The 23,449-nt window shown below is 42.4% G+C and overlaps 1 protein-coding gene across 13 annotated transcripts in view; it reads right to left on the reverse strand.

The window, feature by feature from the left end:
• Nucleotides 1-23,449, reverse strand: part of nav3 (neuron navigator 3) — a 336,822-nt gene that overhangs the window by 200,916 nt on the left and 112,457 nt on the right. For 4 of the 13 annotated variants that reach the window (XM_044186961.1, XM_044186953.1, XM_044186950.1 and 1 more), the window contains exon 1: nt 3,456-3,978. The exons of 2 other annotated variants lie outside the window; for them this stretch is intronic. In XM_044186961.1, the coding sequence (XP_044042896.1) occupies nt 3,456-3,713 (258 nt within the window). In that variant the 5' untranslated portion in view covers nt 3,714-3,978. Of the gene's footprint in view, nt 1-3,455; nt 3,980-23,449 lie in introns of those variants that run through there. 7 more of the 13 variants (XM_044186958.1, XM_044186965.1, XM_044186954.1 and 4 more) reach the window with 4 other exon arrangements.

The following is a 23,449-nucleotide window of genomic DNA, read 5'->3' on the forward strand; positions in this document are numbered from 1 at the left end:
AATGGGAGTCCTTGACAGCTCAAAATCATATAGATGGATTAAGATGGGAGGCCTTGGGAAGAGCGCAGATGTTGCACACCACCACCAAAGAAAGTTGAGGCTTACGCTGCCACCTGCTAATGTTTGTGAGAGCCGTGCAACATGAACATCAGTCCTGTACAGTAAGTTAGCCGGGGAGCTTATAGACGCACAGACGGCGAAGACACAGACAAAACAAAGCAAAGTGATCAGCTGCATCACATTCAGAATGATGTGATGCTATCAGGATGTCTTTCCCAGAAGACTACTACAAAAAGGAACAGACATTTCCAGCTACTATCTCACAGTGCTTACAGCAGGAAGAATTATTCGAGGTGTCTCTCATTGTGGAGTACTTTGTACATGTTAGTTTGTGGTAAGCTAGCTACCTATTTGTATTCATATGCTGTACAGTTTTAGGGAAATATATATATAATTTACAGGGTGTTGATTTCACATTAACCACATTTCCTTATGGTAAAAACACACCAAGATTACCATCGACAATATTTATGTATGTTGTCGCTCTGCAGTATCCATGCTAACTCTGATTTTGATTTGTCATTGTGTTTGCTATCATTACAAACATGTGTAAGGTAACAAACACCTGTGCACAGGTAGAAACACACAAATGCAGACACAACTTGTGGACACTCCTAGGAAACAAGGCGCAATCTACTGTGTAGCAGATCCATGAGGGATAATCTATCACACAATGCATACAGTCTGTATTAATACAGCTGAGATTAGCAGCAAGTAATTCTGAATCGTGTCCAAAATCAACCTTGTCTGGGAAGCTTAATTGTGCCCTTTACACACCATTAGCCACCCCAATAGCACAATTAGAAGAAGTGACACTTCTTCCAGCATGGATACATCTGTTAAATGTGAAACCTCTCAATCCAAACACAGTGGAGGGCCTTCAGTGGAGGGCTGAACTGCAGATTGAATTTGTTTAAGCAGAGCTTGTCTTAAGATTCACTTGGACATCCTCCTCGGCTTTGCTCAAAACAACATCAGGCCTGCTGTCTTCTACAAACACCACACCAAAGAAAAAACAAATTCCTTCTTCCTCTCTGCTTAGCGCTTAACCCTCTTATTTATTTTTTCTTGCAATTGGGTCATGTTCATTCTGCAGGCACAGGAATATTGTCAGGGTACCATGATGCTGATTATTGCACTTCTGGCTGCTTAGAACTTAGGTGATCTTATTTCACTGTTCACTGCTGCTGACTGCATGTTGTTCTGCACGACAGCCACAATAAAATAACACGGAGGTAATAATAAATGCATCATGGGTCAAATACTTTCTTGATTAACTTCTTTTTTGACCAGACAGGTGGAATTTTTCACCACCACCAAGTAGCTGAAATCTTAATATTAAAAAAAAATCGTTCCAACTTTAGCAAACAGCGCCCAGGTTAGGATATGTTTAACTTTGGGCAAACAAGCCAACACATGCTGGCACTATTGTATATATATGGGGGGGGGGGGGTTGCCTGTGCACAAACAAGCATGCAGTCATGCAGTGCACACAGGCACACACACACACACACAGTCCTGCGTTTGATCCTGCATGACAATAGATCTCCAAACTAAACATGGAGTGTTGGTTAATGCGAAGGAGTAATGACAGCGTTTACTCCACCTTCTCTCCTTTTTTCCCTTTTGAACGCCTAGAGAGTAAAGCTCTTAAGGGACTACACAACACAATTAGACAGACTAATTACCCCCTCCATACCACCAATTCCTCACCCACACCGACAGGCTGGGGCAGGCAAGAGAATCCTGCCTGCCTTAGAGCTTCCCAAGGACAGGGACTATAGTATGGTGCACTGATGGCAATTTAGTAGATGCTCTATCCATAGGAACACTACAACAAGGCTCAAATCTTATAAACCACCAACAATAAGAAGGGCGAGGGTCAGAGCCATAGCACACTTAGATTTTTCTGCTACAGAAGAGCTTGAAGATAATGGAGTGGTAAATAAATGAAGTAAGGAACAAGTCGAACACACAAGTTGAGGAGGAAGTTGTAATTTTCAGAACATGACACGCTTCAACCTTCAGCTTCATCTTCTTCAAACTCAGATAAAAAAAACTAAGTCTAAGAGCCACTTTCAATGGATAAAGCAGGAGATTTTTAAGAACCCAGTTGTGTTAACAAGCTGAAAGTCAAGCTGAAGTTGCCAGTTCAGCAGCAGGTTAATGATGAACACCCCCCCCCCTCGTAGTCACCCTGTAGGCAGTTTGGACTCAGTCACGGACACGGTGGGAGGATTTTGAGGCAGGGGAGTGCTGACCCGCGCTTTGATGTCTCCTGCCCACGTTTCCTCTATATGTCACGAGGAAAAGCAGCAGCTTTGTTCAGTATCAAAAGTTCCTGAAAGCCAGAAAGAGAATCAGGGTCAGGGACTCTTTTCATTTTTTTTTTTTGCCTCTGTTTGGAACCCTTGTAATGGTAGAAAGAGACAGTGTGGGGAGGAGGAGAGATCAACCGGCCAGACAGGAAAGTTTCAGTTTGTGCTCTGACAGTTCTGGATGTGGGACGGGCTGAGGCGCTGCTGAAACTATTTGGCGGGGAGTTTTGAAAAGTCCTTCCTCCTCAGGACGGACCGACCCCGCCTTCTCTGTTGCAGCCTGAGAAACTGAGCCAAACGTTTCTGCAAAAAGGAAATAACTTGGCACAGCCTGAGTTTAGTATGGTGAACCACTTAACAATGATCTCTGTGCGTCTATGCAACATTTTGACGCTGTTGGGGGTATTAAGAATATGCTCTGGGAGCGAGGGGGCAGCACTGGTAATCTATCTGAAATATTACCCTGCATGGGAGACAGAATGGGGAGAAAACCAGGGAAAAGGAGCGTATTCAGACCATGTTCCCCTAATCTTTGGGGCTTCTCAGGTAGCACCTATTACCCTTGTATTAGTTTTCCTCCCCATAGAGAAGCAGACATGGTTCACTTCCCAGGTAGGGATCTTTATACTAAATACTTCAAAACACACAATCGAAACCCTAAACTCTCCTGTCCTGCCAGTAACACACACACACACACACACACACACACACACACTGATTAGTAAATTATGTGCAGACTTAATGGGCAGCAGGATGAGGTAATAGACTGACAGTGAGACATTACTCATCTAGTTTCCCCTCTTAGTTGATGACCAAAAACCAGCAACATCATCCCACCGTAGCACACATGACTCATCACTGTGTGCTCGAACTCTGTTTCAGAGCTAGACAGACACCTGCTCAAACCAAGATGGGGAAAGAGAGCATGACAGACACTGAGAGAAAGAGAACGAGCCTGACAAGCCTGACACTGTTGGCTCTTTCATCCCTGACACCTGTGGAGTGTCACTATGCTGCCTGGATGCACAGATTCACTAAAAACAGATACATCGCAAGAGTCTGTCCATCTCCACTAACCTTGCAGATCTTGCTCTCCTCCGTCTCAGCCCTGGACTTCCCTTCAGGCGTCCTCTCCTGCTGGTACTCAGACTTGATTGATAGCTGGCAGGAGAGCCCCGGGGCGCCCTCACCTGCCCTGACCTCCTGCTGCCTGGCCATGTAGCCCTGCGAGGTGGCTGCCCTGACCGCGCTGGGGATGGGGAGAGCTGTATGCACTGGCTTGGTGCCCACCGCGGAGGGTTGCCTGAGCTTGGAGGCTACGCCAACCACCGGCATGGTACTTCCCAGGCACAAAAATAATAACACAGGAGTGGGAGAGAGGTCCAAAAAGTACTGTGAGGAAAGGGAAACAAATCTTCAGTGATTCCTACTGGTGTCTGGCACAGGAAAGGAAGGAAAAACTAAAAAAAGAAAAGAAAAAGAAAAAGAAAAAAAACCTGCAGTTGCCTCTCAGACTGAGAGGAAAGCAACTGCACTCATTCTGTAGCCTACAGCAAGCAGGACTCACAGAAACTGAGAAAGCTTCTCCTTCCTCCAGTTCACTCCCTCCTCCTTCTCCTCCCACAAGCAACACTCCTCCCTCCCCTTCCCTCACTCTCTCTTCCTCTCTCTCTCTCTCTCTCTCTCTCCCTCTCTCACTGTCAGAAGTGTACCACAAAGTCAGCCAAAACAGTTCAAGGGGGCGTGAACTGCTCTGGAAGGTATAACCACCACTCGGCAAAACCGTGATTACTTAGACCTGGCTCAATGTGTATGTGCCTGTGTGTGTGTGTTCAGTGCTCCCCAACACAACTGTCAAAACAGCTCTCTTTCTCTGTCCCTTTCTCTCTCTCTCTCTCTCTCTCTCTCTCTCTCTCTCTCTCTCCTCACGCAAACACTGAACACTAGAAATAGACACACTCTCTCCGTCTACATCTGGACCTGCCCCTCCCTTTGATGAGAGAAATAGTAAAAATGTGAGAGGGGAAAAAGCCCTAAGACTTATACATAATAAGGAAAACTATTTGAGGGCTGAAATAAGAAAAGGAGAATTCCAGTATGAACAGCTGTTGGAAGCGGATGGAGCTGTCTTTTTTTTTTTTTCAAATATACTTTTATTGGTGACTGGAAGTTTTGTTGTTGCTCAACTGGTTTCTACTGCTGAGCTTGTTGTAGTAGTGGTAGCTCTTTGCCTTAGATTGTAGTGTATTCTGTCTCTCTCATTCCACTCTCCATTCTCTTTATTCTTCCCGAACAGAAACAATGAAGCATGTACAGCTTCATTATGTGCAAATATATTGAAAAAATAAATGTAATTATCATTTGGCTTATATTATTTATATATTAACTTTTAATTAATACTTAGTAATGAGTAATTTCAGTATGCATGCACCGTTTTGTCAGTAAGTATGAATCACTACCACCTCAGCAGGTGCCAGAAGGCTAGATCCAATAAATACACACTAATGAATCGTGGAAACCTTCTGTAATATATGGGCCTCAGTATGCTTCAGACCAAGTGCTTGACAGTGCTTGATAGCGACAGTGTTCGATTGGTAGATTTATTTGTACAGTAAGAGGGCTTAATCCTTTGTTGAGCATTCAGAAAGCTATGACTGGTGTATGTTATCATTTATTTAACTTTTCATAGTGAAAGTATTATTGATTATTGGATATTATTTGCCAGGATTTATATAGCTGGCAAATGCTGACAAGTACTAAGCTAGCTTCATTTATTAATAATAGGATAGAATATGCTTAATGCTATGTGTGGTTGTATACATCTTCATCTAAATAAAACTGACTGAATGCTGCCATTAAGGATAAATATTAATGGTTGGAAAAGATCTTGTAACTAACTAACTAACTAACTAACTTACTAACTAAAGTAACTAAATTGGCAATGGTGAAGCAGGAGAAAAGCTACAACAGAGCAGCTGCTAGAAGTGACCACAAAATTGGTTTCAGGCTGCTTGTCTGTAACAAGAAACAGAGGCTGCATCGGTGTCCAATGTATATCACTGCTGTGGACAGCAGGAGGCTGACAGCATTACTCACAAAAACCACCACAGCCAAAAAAAATCAATCAGTAAATAAAATAACTCCATACTCCTTCAAACAAAATGACCCCACCATTTAGGCATCCTGAATCCGTCTCTTCAAGCATTTATTTTGATCAGTGAAGGTTTGCAAAGCATTGTTCGCAGTTGGTTTCAGCACATTTTGTGTTACAGTGTATCCATTGTAATAGTTTGTAATATTACAGAAAGGAGAGCAGAATTAATGCAGGGCAGAAATAAGTCTGTGAGAAAGGATGTCTTAAAGACTACAAGTGTATGTAGCATTGGGAACTATACGTATTTTATCAAATGTTTTGTTGGTTGGTGAGAGACAGATGAGCCATACTGCATTTAGACTGCAATAAGCAGACACAATATGACATGTAGCTACTTTTTTTCCTACTCTAAGGGCTCCCCGCTCCATGTGAGACATAAAAGGGAGTGAAAGTTTTATATGGAAAGGCTCCATCTGGTTCAGTTTAGAGAGGCGAGGAGATGTGCTGGAATCAAAGGGGCACATCGCAGTGTCACGGCAAACCGGAACCTTTTAACATGGCATCGTCCAATAAAAAGAGCAGGGGGAGGGAAGAAAACCAAACCAGGGCTAATCTAACAAATGTGACCGTAACACACAAAATCACAACACTTAAAATGTATCTTCCTCCATCAGGCCTACAGTCTACATGTCCCCTTTTTGTACAAAAAGGTCAAATGTCAAGGAAATGTAGAAATCAGTTAAGTATTACATGATTATTTTACACACCGCTGCTTCCTCTTGTACTCACTTACATACTGCCTCAGTGCCTTTGACAGTCAATTGCCTTAATAGAGACGATGCTTCCCCCAGCCCAGAATAGCACCAGCTACTCCAACATGTTTTCAATCATGCACCAGGGGCTATCATGACAAGCCTAAAACAACAGGATACCACGTGAATGAATGGCGCAAGTCCAACTTCGACTGCTACTGCCTGCCGAGCTGCACGAATTGGAGCACATTTGGCGATCGTCCAACTTCCCAGGACCGTCTGGAACTGTCGGGAAACCCGTCTGTGACGAGGTCCCATCCTGGGGGTGCTGAGTCGAAACAAACTTACACCAAACCTCACGGAAATCTTAAGAAAACCTCTCACTTCCCCCTGTTTTTTGTCGGTTTCTGGAGATAATCACCTTACACTGCAAAATAATTGCCCGGTGGGAATGAGAGCGTCTCTGCTATCTGCAGGTAAAAAGCCCATCGCTGTAATACAGCACTGAAAGTTCCTCGTTTAACAACAGTGAAACGTTCCAAAGTCAACATCAGCAAAGCGGATCTCGGGTTCACTTTCATCCGCACAATTCGAGTTGGGCAGGTCAGCACCCTTATGCTTGGCTACCAGGGCTGACCGCTTCTCTAAAAATAGTGTAACAGCCAACTGTGTCATGGTTGAAATGTGAAGAGACCAGGGTGAGGTGAAGGATGGAATGGATATCAATGGGAGGAAGATGTTGACAAAAGGAGATTTAATGCTCATACTGTATGCTGAACTGCTAAACTATTGTTATCTTATCATCTTTGAGTAATATTACAAAATATGTGGCAGCCAGACTGCAAAGCAATCAGAAGAGCTGTAGTCAAAACCACCTCGGTTGAGTCCAAGTCTATTCCAACAGTGGACCCATATTAAAATTGGAGACTTACAGTTGCCCAAAAAAATCAAGACCAAGGATCTCTATGAACAATCAAAGGCTCATTTGCTTTGTGTGAGCTATTGTTTTCCCGTGTAGAGCAAAGATCCTGGAAGTTGCAGCAGCTCTACCTTGGCCATTGCACACCACTCCGATCTGATGCTTTGCCCCGGTGCTCATTGGTTTCAACTTGTCCGTTTGTGACCTTTCACTGCACAACCAATGAGATGTCTGTGACGCAACCCAAAAGTGATGAAAAGGATAAAAAGTTTCACGAACCCAAATCCTTCTTGAACATTGAGTTTTTATCCATCTTCTTCTCCAAAGGAAGACGATCGCCTGTTCCTTCTTGTATTGAATTACATTATTCACAAATGTACTTTGCTAGGTTTGTTGTTTTATCTTTCAAATTTCTTGTTGCTTTCCTACTGCCTGGCACAAGTTGGTGATTTTAAAGAGCTCATAACACTGATAATGTGTAGAGAGCCTTAGACCAAACTAAAGTGCTACAGCCATATTCATCTGAAAGATGAAGACAAAGGCATTTTCACAAGAACTGAAGATAACCTGTTGTTAAAATGCTTTGGTCTTATTTCGGCGCAGACATGAAAAAGACTTCACCGCACCTAAATTTAAGCTACGGTGACTATTCCTGTGTAGGCTGCTAAGCAAGGCTTCCCTATTCTAGGTTTCCAGCAAAGCCACCACTAAATATCTGGTGGTGAGGGAACGCATTCCAGCTGAGGGGAGGCAGAAGGTGGAAGTGGCAGTGAAGGAGGGAGGGATGAAAGCTGGGAGGTTAACACACTTGCTAAGCGCTGCGATCCACAGGCAGATTCTGACACAATAATTCAGCACTGTGTGTAACTGGGTACACTCAGTCCTCCTTCAAGATAATAGTCTGTTCTGTGCTATAACTTACAGCTTCCGTTTTCTAACAGCAGGTGTGTGCTAAAGTATGTATTCCCTCAAAATGTATTCCTTCGGGTTGAGTTTGATGCCACTTCTGTGATGCTAATGTCAATGTTCTGTGGTTTGGTTACTGTTGGAAAACAAAACAAGTCTAATAGCAGCTCAGTCCGTAGGGATAGCAGATATTTCTGGGTTATGGAATCAATAATGTCATGTGTTTATTATCTGTTCCAGGCAGTGGGTGGATGGTTGGTAACCTGCAATGGTTGATGTGTGTGTGTGTGTGTGTGGTTTATATGAAAGATACCGCCCGGGGTCACATGACGTCAGCACTGAGGTTGTGCTGTGGCTGTGAAAACAAACACTCCGGGGTGCTGGAGATAAGAGGGGTCAAACACCTTCCACCCTCCCGGCATACACACACACACACACACACGCGCGCACGCACACACATGATCACACGCAGAGTCTATACACATCCCCCAGGGAGGCGGGCTAGATAGTCACGCACCTGGCCCTGTCAGCACTCTGAATGCTATCAGTCAACCGCATGTCAGACAACATGGAAAATAAAACAAACACACACTTGCGCTGGCGCGTACACAACAAAAGGTGCCTGAGCATACAGAGGCATGCACAGCAGCTCAGTGAACACAGGCATTTTCCATTAACATACATCAAGCGTGACCAGGGAGGACATAAACATACATCCACTTTCATCCTCTCTCTGTCTCTCTGGTTCAGGATTCACAGATAGATTCCTGCTCCTAAGTCAACCTTTGGCTTCTCCGCGGTCAACCACCTATGCAAAAAACACGCATTCAACCAAAAACATTGGAGCATCATGGGAAACCTCTCCTCATCCTCTAGTTCACATCACATATCTTTCTATTCAATGATGAATTTTCAAAGACTTTTTATATGTATTCTAGGATGTAAGCCATGTATTACTGATATGAAATGAGAGAATCAGGATTATCAAAGTAACCTAAAGATATGGGTTTGAACTTAAGTCACTCGTGATTTCATCGTTTATATTCTGATGAGCATGCATGTGGGTAGCATGCATTTTCTTAGTTTCTTGAACGGTTACTGGCATGGATTGTTCTTTGACTGTGTATACTTGTGTGCCTCTAATACTGGCAATTAAAAGTACTCACATTCTTCACTCAAGTAAAACAACTAATACCACAACAGAATAACATTCCTTTCAAAGTTTGTGTAAATTCAAAAGTTTAATAAAGCAAAAGGGTAGAATTATCTGCAGTGAAGTGTACTGAATGTAATGAAAAGTACTGGAAGTAAAAGCATTTTGATCATGTAAATGGTATAAAAGTATTTCATGGTGTTGTATGCTTTGAGAAGCAGAAAAATAATGAAAACAGACCGGATTGGCAAGTAGCCATTCTACAATGTAAAAATACTGCATTACAAGTATAACATTACAAGTCCTACTTTCAAAATTGTACTTATTAGTGCAGAAGTATTAGTATTAAAAGTACTCATTCAGAAAAGTGTCTCCTATGATTATTCTTCCAGCTGATGGAGGCAGAGCTAATAATAAGTACTTTATACATTTTTGTGTTGTTAATCTGTAACAATGCATCATGTTTTATGTCAAATCGAATTTGCAAAGTAACTAATAACTACAGCTGTCAGATAAATGTATTAGGAGTGTAAAGCACAATATTTCCCTCTGACATGTAGGGGAGTAGAAGTGTAAAGTAGCAGTAAAGTATCTAACTAACAGTAAAACTGTACTGAAATGCAGTATGTGAGTAAATGTTACTTTCCACCACTCCACTCTTTGTTCATATTCCCCTCTACAGTGGTCCAAGGCATTACCAACATTTTGCTTATTAGGATATTTACCCTCAACAATCACACTTGTTGCTCTGTGGCTGTGCATGCACTTGTCCATTCACTATTTCTTTCTTATTCTCTTACATATGCATGAGATCACTCCCTCATTCACCTTCAGTGGCTTTAAATATCCCATTCATTCACTTATCAACATATGCATTGACTCACTTTACTGATTCATTCGCCTGTTCATTCATTCATTCAGTCATTTACTACTCACTTCAATAATTCACTTTCAGTAGTTGCACTTATTTTCCTTCCTTAAGTTTTCCAACTCTTTCATCCCATCACTCTCCCATTCACTCACTTAACGTATTTGCTCAGATACTCAGTTGGCAACCTGAAGGCTTCCTCTTGCATTCACGTCTTAACTCACTCATTCTCTCACCCTTTCACTTGGCTGTGTTCTCCCTCTGTTGCTCCATCTTCCTCTCAAGCAATGATATCAAAGTCTCTTAGCTATTACAAGTCAAGTAATATGCCACTTCTGGAGTCAGAATTTGGATCCAGAATTATGGCAAGAATGTTTGGGAATATCAGGAGAGCGGTTGACACTAGTTTTGATTTCTATCTCATTTTGTAGGAGGAGTGAAAACAAAACAAAACACATCATTCCTGTACTATGACACAAGGATAAGATGATACTGCAAAGGGGGAATGAGGGAGGAGAAGGTGATGACAATACATCATTTTCAAGCAGCGTCTCCTACATGGTGGAATGCTTACTCATAACTGCTTTACAGTTTTTCAGTGACAGGCTTCTATTCTAGATAGAAAATCTACCATATAGAAAGCCATTTTGGATGACATTTTAAGCAGTAAAGTAACCCTTAAAGTCAGCTCTTACACATTATGACATCTGCTCTTTGTCCTGTCAAATACAAACACCCAGCTTACCCGTCAATCACAAAACCATCGCTTTATAGTCTCCGCTGTCAAAACTTTCCTCACTTCCCCTCAGTAAAAAACACTGCACTTTTACACTTGACAAATTGCAAAGGCCAATGACTTTCATTCTTTGTGGCTGAGTTGGCGTAAATCAATCCCATTTATGACCATCACATTCCTTTCCCCTGTGATTCGCTACAGTCCCCCCCGCATCTCGATGTTTCCCATCTAGTGAAAGACTTGTGTCCAAGGCGAATCTTGGATTTCACAGCTGGAGTTGATAAAGTCCTGAAGTTCTGAATGGGACTCTTCCCTCAAAAACAACAAGCAGGAGAGAGGATGTAGAGTTGTCCCAAAGTTCGGGTAAGACGGAAACTGTGCTGGAGTCTCCAGCTGCAGTACAACGAAAAATAGGTTTTATGGAATAGTACATTTATGTTTTTGCCTAATATTGACTTATTACTATACTACTTAATATATACTCCCTCCAGTCATGCTATATCCCTCCAGTCATGCTATATCAGCACAGCAGTAATGCCCTGAATCAATGGAAAAGATAACTTAGGTGGTGCAACCCTCCCCACTGCTCTGGAGCTTAAAGAAGTGGCTGCAAGGTCCATGCACATCAATAACTAATTCAATTACAATGCTATTTTGTGCAAATGGAAAGGAATGGCAAGGGGAAATTCAGTCACATGACTAAAACAAACCCCAAGAGATAATGTGGCACCATCCTCCATTGCCTCAATGTCATTTCAAGCCAAATACAATACCAAAATCATATGACAAGAATGTTGGAGCACTTATTTCTATTGTTGGTGAATTATATTTTTGCTTGACAGGTCAAGCACAACAGTCATCACATAAAGGATGAAATTGCAGGAGGAAGTTTTTGGCTAGTGTGGCTACAGGCAGAGATCCAACAACAAAGTGAGACAGTGTCACAAGTGTCAGACGATGTGTCACATGATTTATTGTGGGGAAATGAGCAATTATGCTGAAGTATCTTTTTGGGTATTGTTACCCCCTTGTAAACAAAGAAATTGCATGATGGACAAAAAACAAGTATACAGGTTTTGAGTTTTATACTAGTTTTGGTCATATTCGGGTTATGCCACTTACATGGAACATAAAAAACCCTGGTTATGTAGCTCCCTTTATACATGATTCTAACAGTATCCAGGTTTGAGTTTCTGATTGTCTGGATGCAGGTGTGTCTCTGATACCCCAATATCTCAGCCACTATTATTTCTACATCTACTGACTTATTGTTTCATCTATAATCAGAGCATGAAGACTGTCACCATCTTGCTTGAGAGTCTTTGCAAAGTTGCTTCCAATGTTTCCTGTATATGGCATTTATTTAGGTGGCTCACCCAAAATACAGTTCTTGTTCACTGTCGGCAGCGAAATGCAGCTGAAAATGTGGACTGATTGTACAGTCAGCTGAAAAAGTGCATTCATCTGTGCCAATATTCACCAGCTCTGCCTAAAATTAGCAGTTTAACAACCTCTCAACCTGCCCCCCAAGGTTTCTGCACATATGCATTATGATGTGCTGAAAACTAAACCAATTTGAAAACTGATGTTGAAATGTTTTTTTTTGTTGTTGTTTTTTAAATGCAAGTCCACCTGAAAACCAGCCACCATAAAGAGACGAGAGGAAGACAAACTCAACTCAAGGGTCATGGCCATTCAGCTCCTCCAGAGACAGACTGCAGGAAACGCTGCATCAACCAGCAGGAAGCCCATCTCAGCGGTCCTCTCACCACCTCTTGTGTCTTGACTCCACTGGGGACAACTTTATCATGCTGTATTCCTATAGTGATAGCAAGTTTTACTGTGGGGGTCTAATAATGAAAATTCTAGAGTCAATTCAATGCAATTGCAATCATTCAATTAAAGCTTTTCATTTAGCCTTCATATTACTTTGACTGGAAAGCCGATCTAATGAACACGAGCATCAGGAGAACTTTGCACTCATGATCATAGAAAATGACTCCCACTAATATATTAGCACTACAGTCAACACCTTTACAATATCAACAAAGGCAGCCTGTTTCAACCTCATAAACTCTTGCCAAACAGACAAGTGTTCTTTATCCCTTGAGTAACTAGATTAAGTCTCATTACTTTCAAATGCGTGCTAAGGCACACACAGCTTTTAACCTCCATCCCCTGCGCAGTAAATAGGGAAAGCTTGTTGTTTACTGATCTGATAAACACATATTGGTGTCATCTGCGGCTGGCCTGAGGTTGCTTTGACTCGCCCTCATTAGTGCTGCGGCTCAAATAACGGCCGTTTTAACGCTGTCTGAGAGCGGCGTCTGATTAAAGAAGAGGGTTAAAAGCTGCCCGACTGCCTTCGGCAGCTAACCCGGCAGCTGGCACGCTGTCAACAGGTCCAGATGTTAGCATGATACTGTGCAGATGCACCTATGGGCTCTCGTATATACAGTACAGCACATACATAAATGTGTCCACTTACATGAAAAGACCCTCACAACATTGAATGATAACACACACACACACATAAACACACCAAAAAAGCAGACTGAAGCAGCCTGCATCTACTGTACAACATCTTATTATGTTTAATGCCTACTCCACAGCACTAGCTTGTTAAAGATGCCTTTAAACACAGCCTGCAGCACTGTACTGTACATGCTCACTGTCTTGTAAACTACACACAGTCGTTACATAAGTTTCTAAGAGCAGCTGGCGGGCGTCTCTGCTCTGTTTTGATTTATGATGCGATGAGGAGGGGGAGAGGAGAGTGAGGACAGTCATCTAATTGGTACACTCTGACCCACGAAGCAACATTTCAGGGGTTTTCTGAAAGATCCGAGTCCACCTCCACAGCCGGTATGAGCAGGAAGTGTGTCTACCTCTGACTGTATATGTGCGTGACAACACAGTGTTGGCGGTGGGAGTTCCTCTCCTCTGACACAAATGTGTCGGCGGTACATCCTGTTGACTGGGAGCATGTTGAAGCAGACAGGGCTTATGTATGGAAGCAAATTAGGGCCATCAATATTTTGAGCTTGTGAAATGATGTTCACAAATAATTTCACAGCCTGCCGTTGTATATCACCTTTTGTGTACATGTGAAAAAATTTGCATGCACGTATCTGAATGTGTGAGTTTGTAAAAAAGCTTTGCAGCTGTAGAAATGTTTTGTGCATGTGCAATTAAAATATGTGCAGGAATCTTTTCAACAGTGAGGTTTCACACAGTCTGAGAGACGGACACACAAATGTTCTATCTCTGTATGCGACAAGTTACAAGCTTCAAGCTACGAGTTACAAGCACCAATTTTGGCCCTGTTTTAACGCCTGTGCTGACTATTACATATCCTCAATTCCTAACAGGTAATAAGATAAGATATTGAAGGGACACAATTTTGCCTGGTTGACACCAAAGTCAGTATTATCCCACAACTAGGTTTCTTAAGCAACTTAAATTCATTTATTTAAGACATTTTAACTTCTTTCTCTCTCCCTCACCCTCCTTCCACACCTCCCCACCTCCTCCTTCCTGTCTCTAACTGCAAAACATCACTGTTGGTGACTCTGTGGCGACTCAGCAGTAGGTTCACACATGAAATGTTAAATATCTAATTACCACAGTGTGCCATGAAGACTTCTTATACACAGTTAACAAAGTGGTAGTGAAACACTGAGACTTCTAAAACAGCCCCACTGAGCAGATACAGTTCGTGACTCCTGTGTGTTTCACATAAATCTTGCAACAACTGGAAATGCAGTATTAATCGGGGTATTTGCTGCTGATTATGATTTTACACCTTGTTCATGGGAAGACATTAAAAGCAGAAACCTTTAATGACATTTTAGCTTTGGGTAGAAGTTGCTTAATTGGATTTCTTATATTGAAACAACTGTCTAATGCATGTTTCCATTTTTATCTTACAGATGTCCTGCTGTTCGTCTACTCTCCTCTATCAAAGTGGCTCTCTGTCTTTGGAATTTGGAAAACGTTGCTGAGTGTAAACAAGTGTAAAAGTAATACCACTGCACACATTGTGTGGGCATGTTTTCAGATTGTGGCTACCAATGTGAGGCTGGGGTTACATCAACAGTGCTGAAAAGCAAGAAGAAACAAAAGGACATAAAAGCCAAACTCGCAGCTGACAATAATTTTTGCAACCCCCAACAGGTTAAGCATAATCTATATACGACATCTACATGGTTTTCTTCCACAGATCTGAAAAAAAATCCTGATGGTTCAAATATGTACAGTGTGTGTATAGCAAGAGCTGGTTAATATTAAATGTATAAGTGGAATGAGTGCTGATGCCAACAATCTCTACATTAACAGAGTCTCTAAATCTCTGCTGTTCCTCTTTGCCACTTATCTCCTGCTGCCTCCATCAATCAGTGAGATGCTACCAAAGCCTTGGAGGCAACACAGTGTAACGTGTGTGTGCGTCTGACAGAGAGAGACACACACACTTCAGAGAGCAAATAAGTGTGAGAGAGAGAGAGAGAACGAGGAACAGAAAAGAGAAGAGGCTGTTTGTGTGGATTTGTATAAGAAGTAACAAAAGAGAAGTCAGCATCCGTGTGTTTGTGTGTGTGTGTGTGAGTGAGTGAGTGAGTGTGTGTGAGTGAGTGAGTGAGGGAGAGAGAGAGAGAGAGAGAGAGAGAGAGATAATGACAGAGACAGAGACAGCAAGTGAGTAGCTTTAATGTGAACAGAAAATGAGGGGTAAAAAAAGAAGATAGTGGTCTGTGAAGAGTGTTTACTCCTGTGTGTGGGTGTGAGGATGTGTGTGTGTGTGTGTGTGTGTAACCATGTGTGGTCCAGCGACTGTGTTTACACTCTTTTCTGTGTTTTCAGTGTGCTCGATGACAGCCGCTGAAAGCTTAATGGTGCTCTGTCTTGAGTGGGCCCTGGTTATTACAGGATTCTCTTGCAGTTAAATGGCAACATACACACACCATTTGATTTTCTGAACCAGGTTAACGAATACAACTTGTGTGACTGACCAGTATGGAAAGCAAAGATTAGATTGGATTATATGTTTAAAAGATCTCATTGGAGCTAGAGTTAGTTAAACTGAGCTTGTGAAGAAGCAAGTAGTAACAACATAGCAATCCATGAAGTCAAGAATGTTTCACAAATGTAACTGACAATTAAACCCCACTGACAGATTTAAAATTCCCCCAGTTACATAAAGACACTTTTAGAAATGCAGTTATCTATAGTGGATATCACAAGTTTTGCTTACTGCGGCAAACTGCCTTCATGAAGTGGAAATGTCGTTTAAGCAGAAATATATGAGTGAAAAAGAATGAAATGTCTAAAACTGAAAAAAAAAAAAAAAATCAACCAATTCTAAGACTAACAAAATGAGAAAATGATGAATATAACATGAATATGATGTGTATGAGAAAGACCACAGAATTACAGAAATGTGCTGCTGGAATTTCTTTGCAGATACATGGAGGGTTGAAATAAAGTGTGTTGACCATTGGGGTGAATAAGGTTTGAAACTAAACCACATTACTGTAGAGTTCAGAAAGCGTGAAACATAGCAAGTAGTCTCAGCCAAACCTTCAGATTAGTCATATCTAAGATGTTATATTTGGCGGTATGCAGCAATTTGAGACCGGTATGGACTGAAAACGAATGAACTTAATTGTTTCTTCTATTGCAGAAAGGTGGAAGAGGTGAGGATTTGACTGGAAACTGGAATCCATTTGGGAAAGTTTTGGATTGGATGGATAAAGTAAATGATATCCAAGTACTCGTGTTATACTCTTGTGGAAGGCATCTGTTCCAGATGAGTTTTGGATTGTCTTATTGTGAGACAAACATGAACTACAGTGATTATGACTGCAGACATCCCACCTCCTGCGTATGTCCTGTATTCCAGTGGTTAATAGTTTCATTCTGCATTTTTACTTTATTGTATGTCATACAGTGAAACCAAATTAATGTATTGTTACATCATCAAGTTCAAATCACCATCTGGATACTTTTAGTTCTTTACAAGGGTTGGTGGTGGTGTTAATAGGCAGCTGTTGACAAGCTCTAAGACTCACTGTCAGCTGTCAGATTTCTGCTGCCCTGGGAACAGGCGGGAAATGCTAATTTCACTGATCAGTCTATATCTCTACAGATTAAATTACTACATAACGAAGCACATGAATGCATGTGTAATCACCTTTTACACACGCATGGCATAAAGCCTCTGTATAGGTATCCGGGTCACCAGGCATTAGTGATCTCAAGGTTTCAGAAGCAGAAGGTTAGGATAAAGTCGGAAAACTGGGGAGGGAAATGAAGGAGTAGTGTTCTCACATCCCTTATGAACCACTGTTGAACTGCCCTTGAGCAAGACACTACATTAATGGTGCTAATTATCTTATTTGCCTTTTACTGAGCCCTAGAGTTCTGCTACCTGACCTATACATAACAGGTCCTGACAGAGTATTGCGTTTCGGGTCGGTTTCAGGCCATTGTTTTTGGCGACCCGACCCCAAGGTTTGGGCTTGGGTCGGGTTTCTGGTTTAGTTATTTTCAAATATAATTTTTTTAGAAATGTTGCTCTTTTGGTCTCTGACTGTGCCAGTCGTCATGCACGTCATGTGTTCAAAGTAGATATGCGATGCCCAGTGGAAGAAACAAAAAGACTGAACGTGGCCACTATGTTGCATTAGCATGGCATACCAACTCTACTGAGCCCCTGATAATTTCAGAATCTGGTGTGTTGACACAGGTCCTGCAGCTCAAAAGATAGAGCATGAAACCAAAAGCTTAATGGATCAGTTCCCTGTGTGGTGCAGTAGGTAGAGCATGACATTAACTCAGTCATGGTTAGAGGTTTCATTCATACCGGGGCCAACGGTGCTAAGAAGTCATAAGTTCATGGTGCAATATGCTTTTTTTTCCCATTTCTTCTTCTTAAACTACATCTACAACTTGCTCTTAAAGGGACAGTTCACCCCAAAATCCAAAGTACATATTTGTCCTCTAACCTGTAGTGCTATTAATCCATCTAGATTGTTTTGGTGTGAGTTGCGGAGCTTTGGAGAAATCGGCCGTAGAGATGTCTGCCTTTTCTGAATATAATGGGACTATATGGCACTCGGCTTGGGGTGCTAAAGCGCCAAAAAAAATACATTTGAAAAACTCAACAGCAATGTCTCTTTCCAGAAATCATGACCCGGTTACTCAAGATAATCCACAGACTTGTTGTGAGCAGTTTCATGTAGGAACTTTTTTCTTGATTTTGAAGTGAACTGTCCCTTTAGTACTTAAGTACTTCCTGCATTCCACACTATGTCACAATAAGAATAAAGCTTCTGTAGAGGTACTCAGAATCCTCCATTTGCAGGGGAGCATATTATGGTAACAATACCTGGGAGTGACAGGTTATATAGGTACATCTGTCATGTAATAGGTGAACTGTCTAAGAACTTTTCTACAAAGTGGTGCACAGTGAAAACACAAAAACAAGAGAAAGCACTGTACCAACTATAACTGTCATGGCTATAGCTGCCACGCATGGTTCTGAATGTGTCATTGACCAATCTGATGTTAATGACCCCTTTTAGCATAACTCAAAATGGCAATGAATCTCTCAAATCTGCATGTGGAGGCCAGTAATTAGTCATAAGCAACCAAGTCTGAGTGTCATGAAATCCTTCTCTGAACTCTGGGGTGGGGGAGGAGTAGTGGCAGTGAAGAAGCCATTTAGTCAAAGTGATATAGCAGTGGGGAACTCATGATTTAGCAGCGGAGTAGCAGCTGGCACTACAATGTCCCAACACTCACGTCCCGAACGCTACTGTGGATAACTACTGGCAAGAGTCAGTATCGGCACTTTTCCTTTACACAGATCCGGCAGCCACTTACATGTAAAAGTCATTTGCAGTACAGTTACTGGTACCATGATGTGATTAAAGGGCTAAATTGACTTTGAAATCATACCCCAGAGTAACACAGACTTTATTTTTGTCTTGTAGCAGTGGAAGTAAATCAAATTGAGGAGGAAAGAGCGAGTTGCAGAGCTGCCAAAAACTCCTAATTCCTTCCTACTTCCTTTTATTGGCTCTTTGCCTCCAGACAAACAGTCGAAACAGAAATCGCCATGTGCAGATCTGTCGGTTTGGCTCTGACACAGTTTAGACTTTGATTACACTGGGAGTTAAGGAGTTCTTTTCAGGGAGGACATATCTTAGGGTGCAGTCAGCTGGCTCGCGTCCAGTCTCAGGTTGTGATTGGCAAGAATATACCAATGCAATTAAATTAACACAAACAAACTTTAGACAGTTTCCACTCATCGATAGATAAACACAGACGCTGAAAGACCTACTCATCTTTATCACATTTCACATTTTAATGTAAGCGAAGTTGCCTCAACAGTTGTGGGTTCTGGGCCTCTTTTAGTTAGTTCTTTATTCAAATTCTTCTTTCAGATCAGACAAAGAGAGGATGAAAGGAAGGATGAAATGCTAAAACAAACCTCAAACCATGCCAGAGGTGATGATGGTTATTGTTAGATCACCGCCACATGTAACAGTTTCCACAGTCTTTTGATTATCCAACTGACAGCAGCAATAAGTCACTGATATCTTTACCTCACCTTGACCCCCCTTAGTGGATGTGAAGACCAGCATTTTCCTCTCTTATCTAAACTTTTGAGGATTTTTGGACAGAAGTAAAAGAGCATACAGCACACTCACAAATTACTTTAACTGGTCACTACACTCATTCAGTACAGTGAGGATGAAGCTTTGGTCTCTCTGTGGCTGCATTCAGACTTTATTAAAGAGCTGAACATGTGGATAAGTGCTGAGCGCCTCTAGCATGAAGCCCATTTCTCTTGCTCAAATCGCTCTGATGAAAACCAAACGGGGGCTGAGAGAGGCCAACGGCCAACCAGCCAGCCAGCCAGTCAGTAAAGCCCCCTCACCCCCCGCTACCCACCCCTCACCACCACATGCGCATTGTCCAATTAAGGTCTTCTACTCCCCGCTCTGTGCCCAGGCAGACTGCCACAGGCTGCCAAGCTGCAAACAGTCTGGTCAGGGGAGTTAATCTCGCTCTCTAGGCCTGACAGGCCATGGTGTGTGATGCTGCCTGCTCTGACACTTCATCATCAGTGGGTGGGCACTGGCGCGTGGGCACAGGGCTATAAAAGGCCTGGAGGAGTCAGATCTATGCCCCCCTACCCCTCCTACCACAGTGTTTACACCAACTGCCAGTCTGAGGAGAGTGTCTGGATGTGTTTGTGTGTGTGTGTGCCCTGGCTAGACTTTACACTTGCTGCAGGATTGTGAGCAGTGTTATAACATATTGCAGACTCCTGCCAGTGAACCATAACACTAAGCTGTAACTTCACTATAAATGAAATGTCGCTCTGCTGTGAAAATGGCCACGGCTAACAGGCTGGTAAGTTCGCTGCTGCATAATGTAACTGGGACAAGGCTGCACTTAAACTTTTTATTGAGTTATCTGTGTAAAGCAATTCTGCAGAGAGAGCCATGAAACATCACAGCACTAGTAAGTCAACTTAACAATACACTTTGTCATGAACCCAAGAAAATTAATTATCAAAATGGCCCAAAATGCCTTAAGTTCATTTCTAGGTAGCTGGATGAAGCGGTGGGGAGTAGGGGTGTGAATGGTGCAAGTTAAAAGAATAGTTCGACATTTCGAGAAATACTCTTATTTGCTTTCCGTTCAATATGAAGCTGCAGCCAGCAGCTGGTTAGCTTAGCTTAGCACAAAGACTGGAACGGGGGGAAACAGCTAGCTTGGGTGTGTCCGAAGGCAACAAAATCCACCAACCAGTAGGCCTGTCACAATTATTTGAGCTGACTGCAATCATTTTGCATAAACGTTCAAATCATTTTCATTCACCTTTATAAAAACAGCTGGATGAAACTAACAGAAATGTCATATTTCCATCACTATTGCCACGTCCGTTTCCATCGGTTGAGGTTTAGACTGGCACTCTTTTAATCACTTCATCTGGTTGCTTTTGAAAATAGCAAAATCAATTATTTGTGACAATTAATCGTCAGCTCACAAAACAACACAATATATCTTGTTTGTTTGATCCATAAAAAAACCCAAGTGTAAAAAAAAACAAGTTATGGTTTTAAGGCGGGCTATGTGCACGACTATTTCTTGGCCAGGTGCAGTGACTTCCTGAAGCTTTCAGCAAGTTGCCTAGCAACCTCACAGTGACTCTCATCTGAGTCACCTGGCAAAATATTCAAAACCGCTTCTGTGGTAGTTCCCATTACAGTAGGTGTCTCCAAGACCACATTTTGCCATGATGCCCCCCCTCCCACACACAAACGCTTATGTTACTATATTTGTGGGGACCCGCCATTGACATAATGCATTCCTTAGCCCCTTACCCTAACCCTAACCTAAACCTAATTCTAACCCTAACCCTAAAACCAAGTCTTAACCCTCAAACAGCCCTTTAAACTTGTGGGGTCCAGCATTTTGGTCCCCACAAAGCTGTCAGACCCCACAAGTATAGTGGGCTCCCAGTTTTTGGACCCCACAAATATAGTAAAACAAGCCCAGACTTAAAAGGTGAAATTTTACCTAATGTCTCACAGTGGATGGGGATGATTGAAACTAGGATACAGTGATCTGCAACTTAAATCGAATGTGGGCCAGGGGTGTAAAGTGGGGGGGGCCAATGGCCCCTTCCCTAGTTCCTACCACCGTACTTCCGCTCTTGCTTGGACCACACCCATCTTTGAATTCGGCCTTCATTTTGATCTCAACTACACACCCGTAAAGTTTTGGGACTGCATTTGCACAGTTGTGATGCTATTGCGTTGACAAAATCTGTCCACAGACAGATACAGACATAAACACCTGGCAACGTACTCAAAACCGCTTCTGGGGTAGTTCCCTCTACAGTAGGTGTCTCCAGGACAATAATTTGCCATGATGACGCACACACACAGACTCACCAGGTGTTTTTTTTTTTTTTTTTACATTATTATACCTAATATGCATAAGACTTAAATGCAGTCCTCTCAAAATGAACAGCTGACTGTAATAAATGTTATACATGTGTTCATGCTTTATTGCCATGCCAATAAACTCCATGCTGACAGCAGTGGAAACAGCACTGCAGCAGTTTAGCAGAATAAGTGTTGCTCACTTGCAGTGATTGATACCGCTGTAGGGCTGACCTGAGGGAACAAATCACTCTTCCATTCATTCAACAGACCAAATGCACATGTTATCTCAACATCAGTGGAGTAGGGCCCAATCAAAGTGCACTATTTGTAGATCAGTTTGCAGCCATATAGAAAATTAGCCTGTCTGAAGAGCTAGACGATGATGACAGAGTGACCTGACGAGGAGTCAGGTTAGCCTGCATGCCACTGCAATTAACAGCTTTGCTCTCTTGAACCAAGAGTATATCTCAACCTGATTTTGTAGCCAAAATATGAAAAGCTCTGGTCAATTTCTCGCAGGTTGAGTCAAAAAGACGCAAGCTCTTTTTTGTGGCATCTGATTTTGGAAGTTGGGTACCCTGACCCGTTTAGGATGGAACATCATTCTTAGGTTTGGTTTGACCACTGTACTGGCTCCAGGCTTGACTACTCAATGAGACTAAAAGAAGCCTGCCTCAAGCCTGACAAACACGCTCAGCATCGCTCTGCGTTATCTCATCCCGTTGCTGTAAATTTTTGAGATGCTGTCAGATACAGCATTGATCTCTATCTGCCTATTTGGTTTGCAGAATTTCCCAAAACCCTCTGAGAAACCAGAAACGAGCTAGAGCCGCCAAGACCGGCCTGGAGCAGAAACACAGGATGAAAGCCAGCCACAGGCTCACTTTTCTAACTTCTCGGCTACCGCTGTCTTTTTGTATTCATCAAGGGAAACAGTGGTGCACTGCAGGAAAGAGTTTTCCAGAAGTGACAGTGGTTACTGGTAAGTCACAGTCGGGTGCTAAAGTTTCCTACAGTCACTGTAATTAGATCAACAACAGAGGTGACAAGTATTCACATGTGTGTGGATGTACACGCAGATATTAGTATTATAATCTTCCATCGATAACATTAATGCCCTAACCTTAACTATAGGCTTTGATTCCACACGGCCTAAGGAAGTCATTACTGGACTGCTAGCTGTCTCTAACCAAAGCCTGCTGGTGATTTTATCTTTTCATATGCAGGGAGGTGGTGGAACAGGTTCTTCTCTCGGGTTTTTCTCTAAATGTAAAGTTAAGAGAGGTTAGTGGTGCTGGTGAGAGTGTAGGCTGTGGGGAGGTGACTTTGTCAAGAAGACAAGAAGCAATGGAACTAACTGGTGGTCGAGCCCAGTGGCTGCTCTGCTTCGGTGCTGAGCTCCATTTTCCAAACAAATAATGTCACAGCACCTGTCAGAACACATAGCACAGAGCTGAGAGAGAGCAGCGTGGCCTAATATAGTACATTCCCTTTACACATCTACTCTGCACACTTAATAAAGGAGAAATGGAAATGGAGTCAGTGGGGCATAAACAGTGTAGTTACTCTAGAAAGGGAAACAAAAGATCCATCCATGCATCCATCCATCAATCTTTTATCTTATACCCACTTAGCCTGTGAAGGGTCAAGGGGGGCTGAAGGAGTCGGCCAGCGGA

Source organism: Siniperca chuatsi, linkage group LG23 (assembly GCF_020085105.1).
Source record: "Siniperca chuatsi isolate FFG_IHB_CAS linkage group LG23, ASM2008510v1, whole genome shotgun sequence".
Taxonomy (NCBI): domain Eukaryota; kingdom Metazoa; phylum Chordata; class Actinopteri; order Centrarchiformes; family Sinipercidae; genus Siniperca; species Siniperca chuatsi.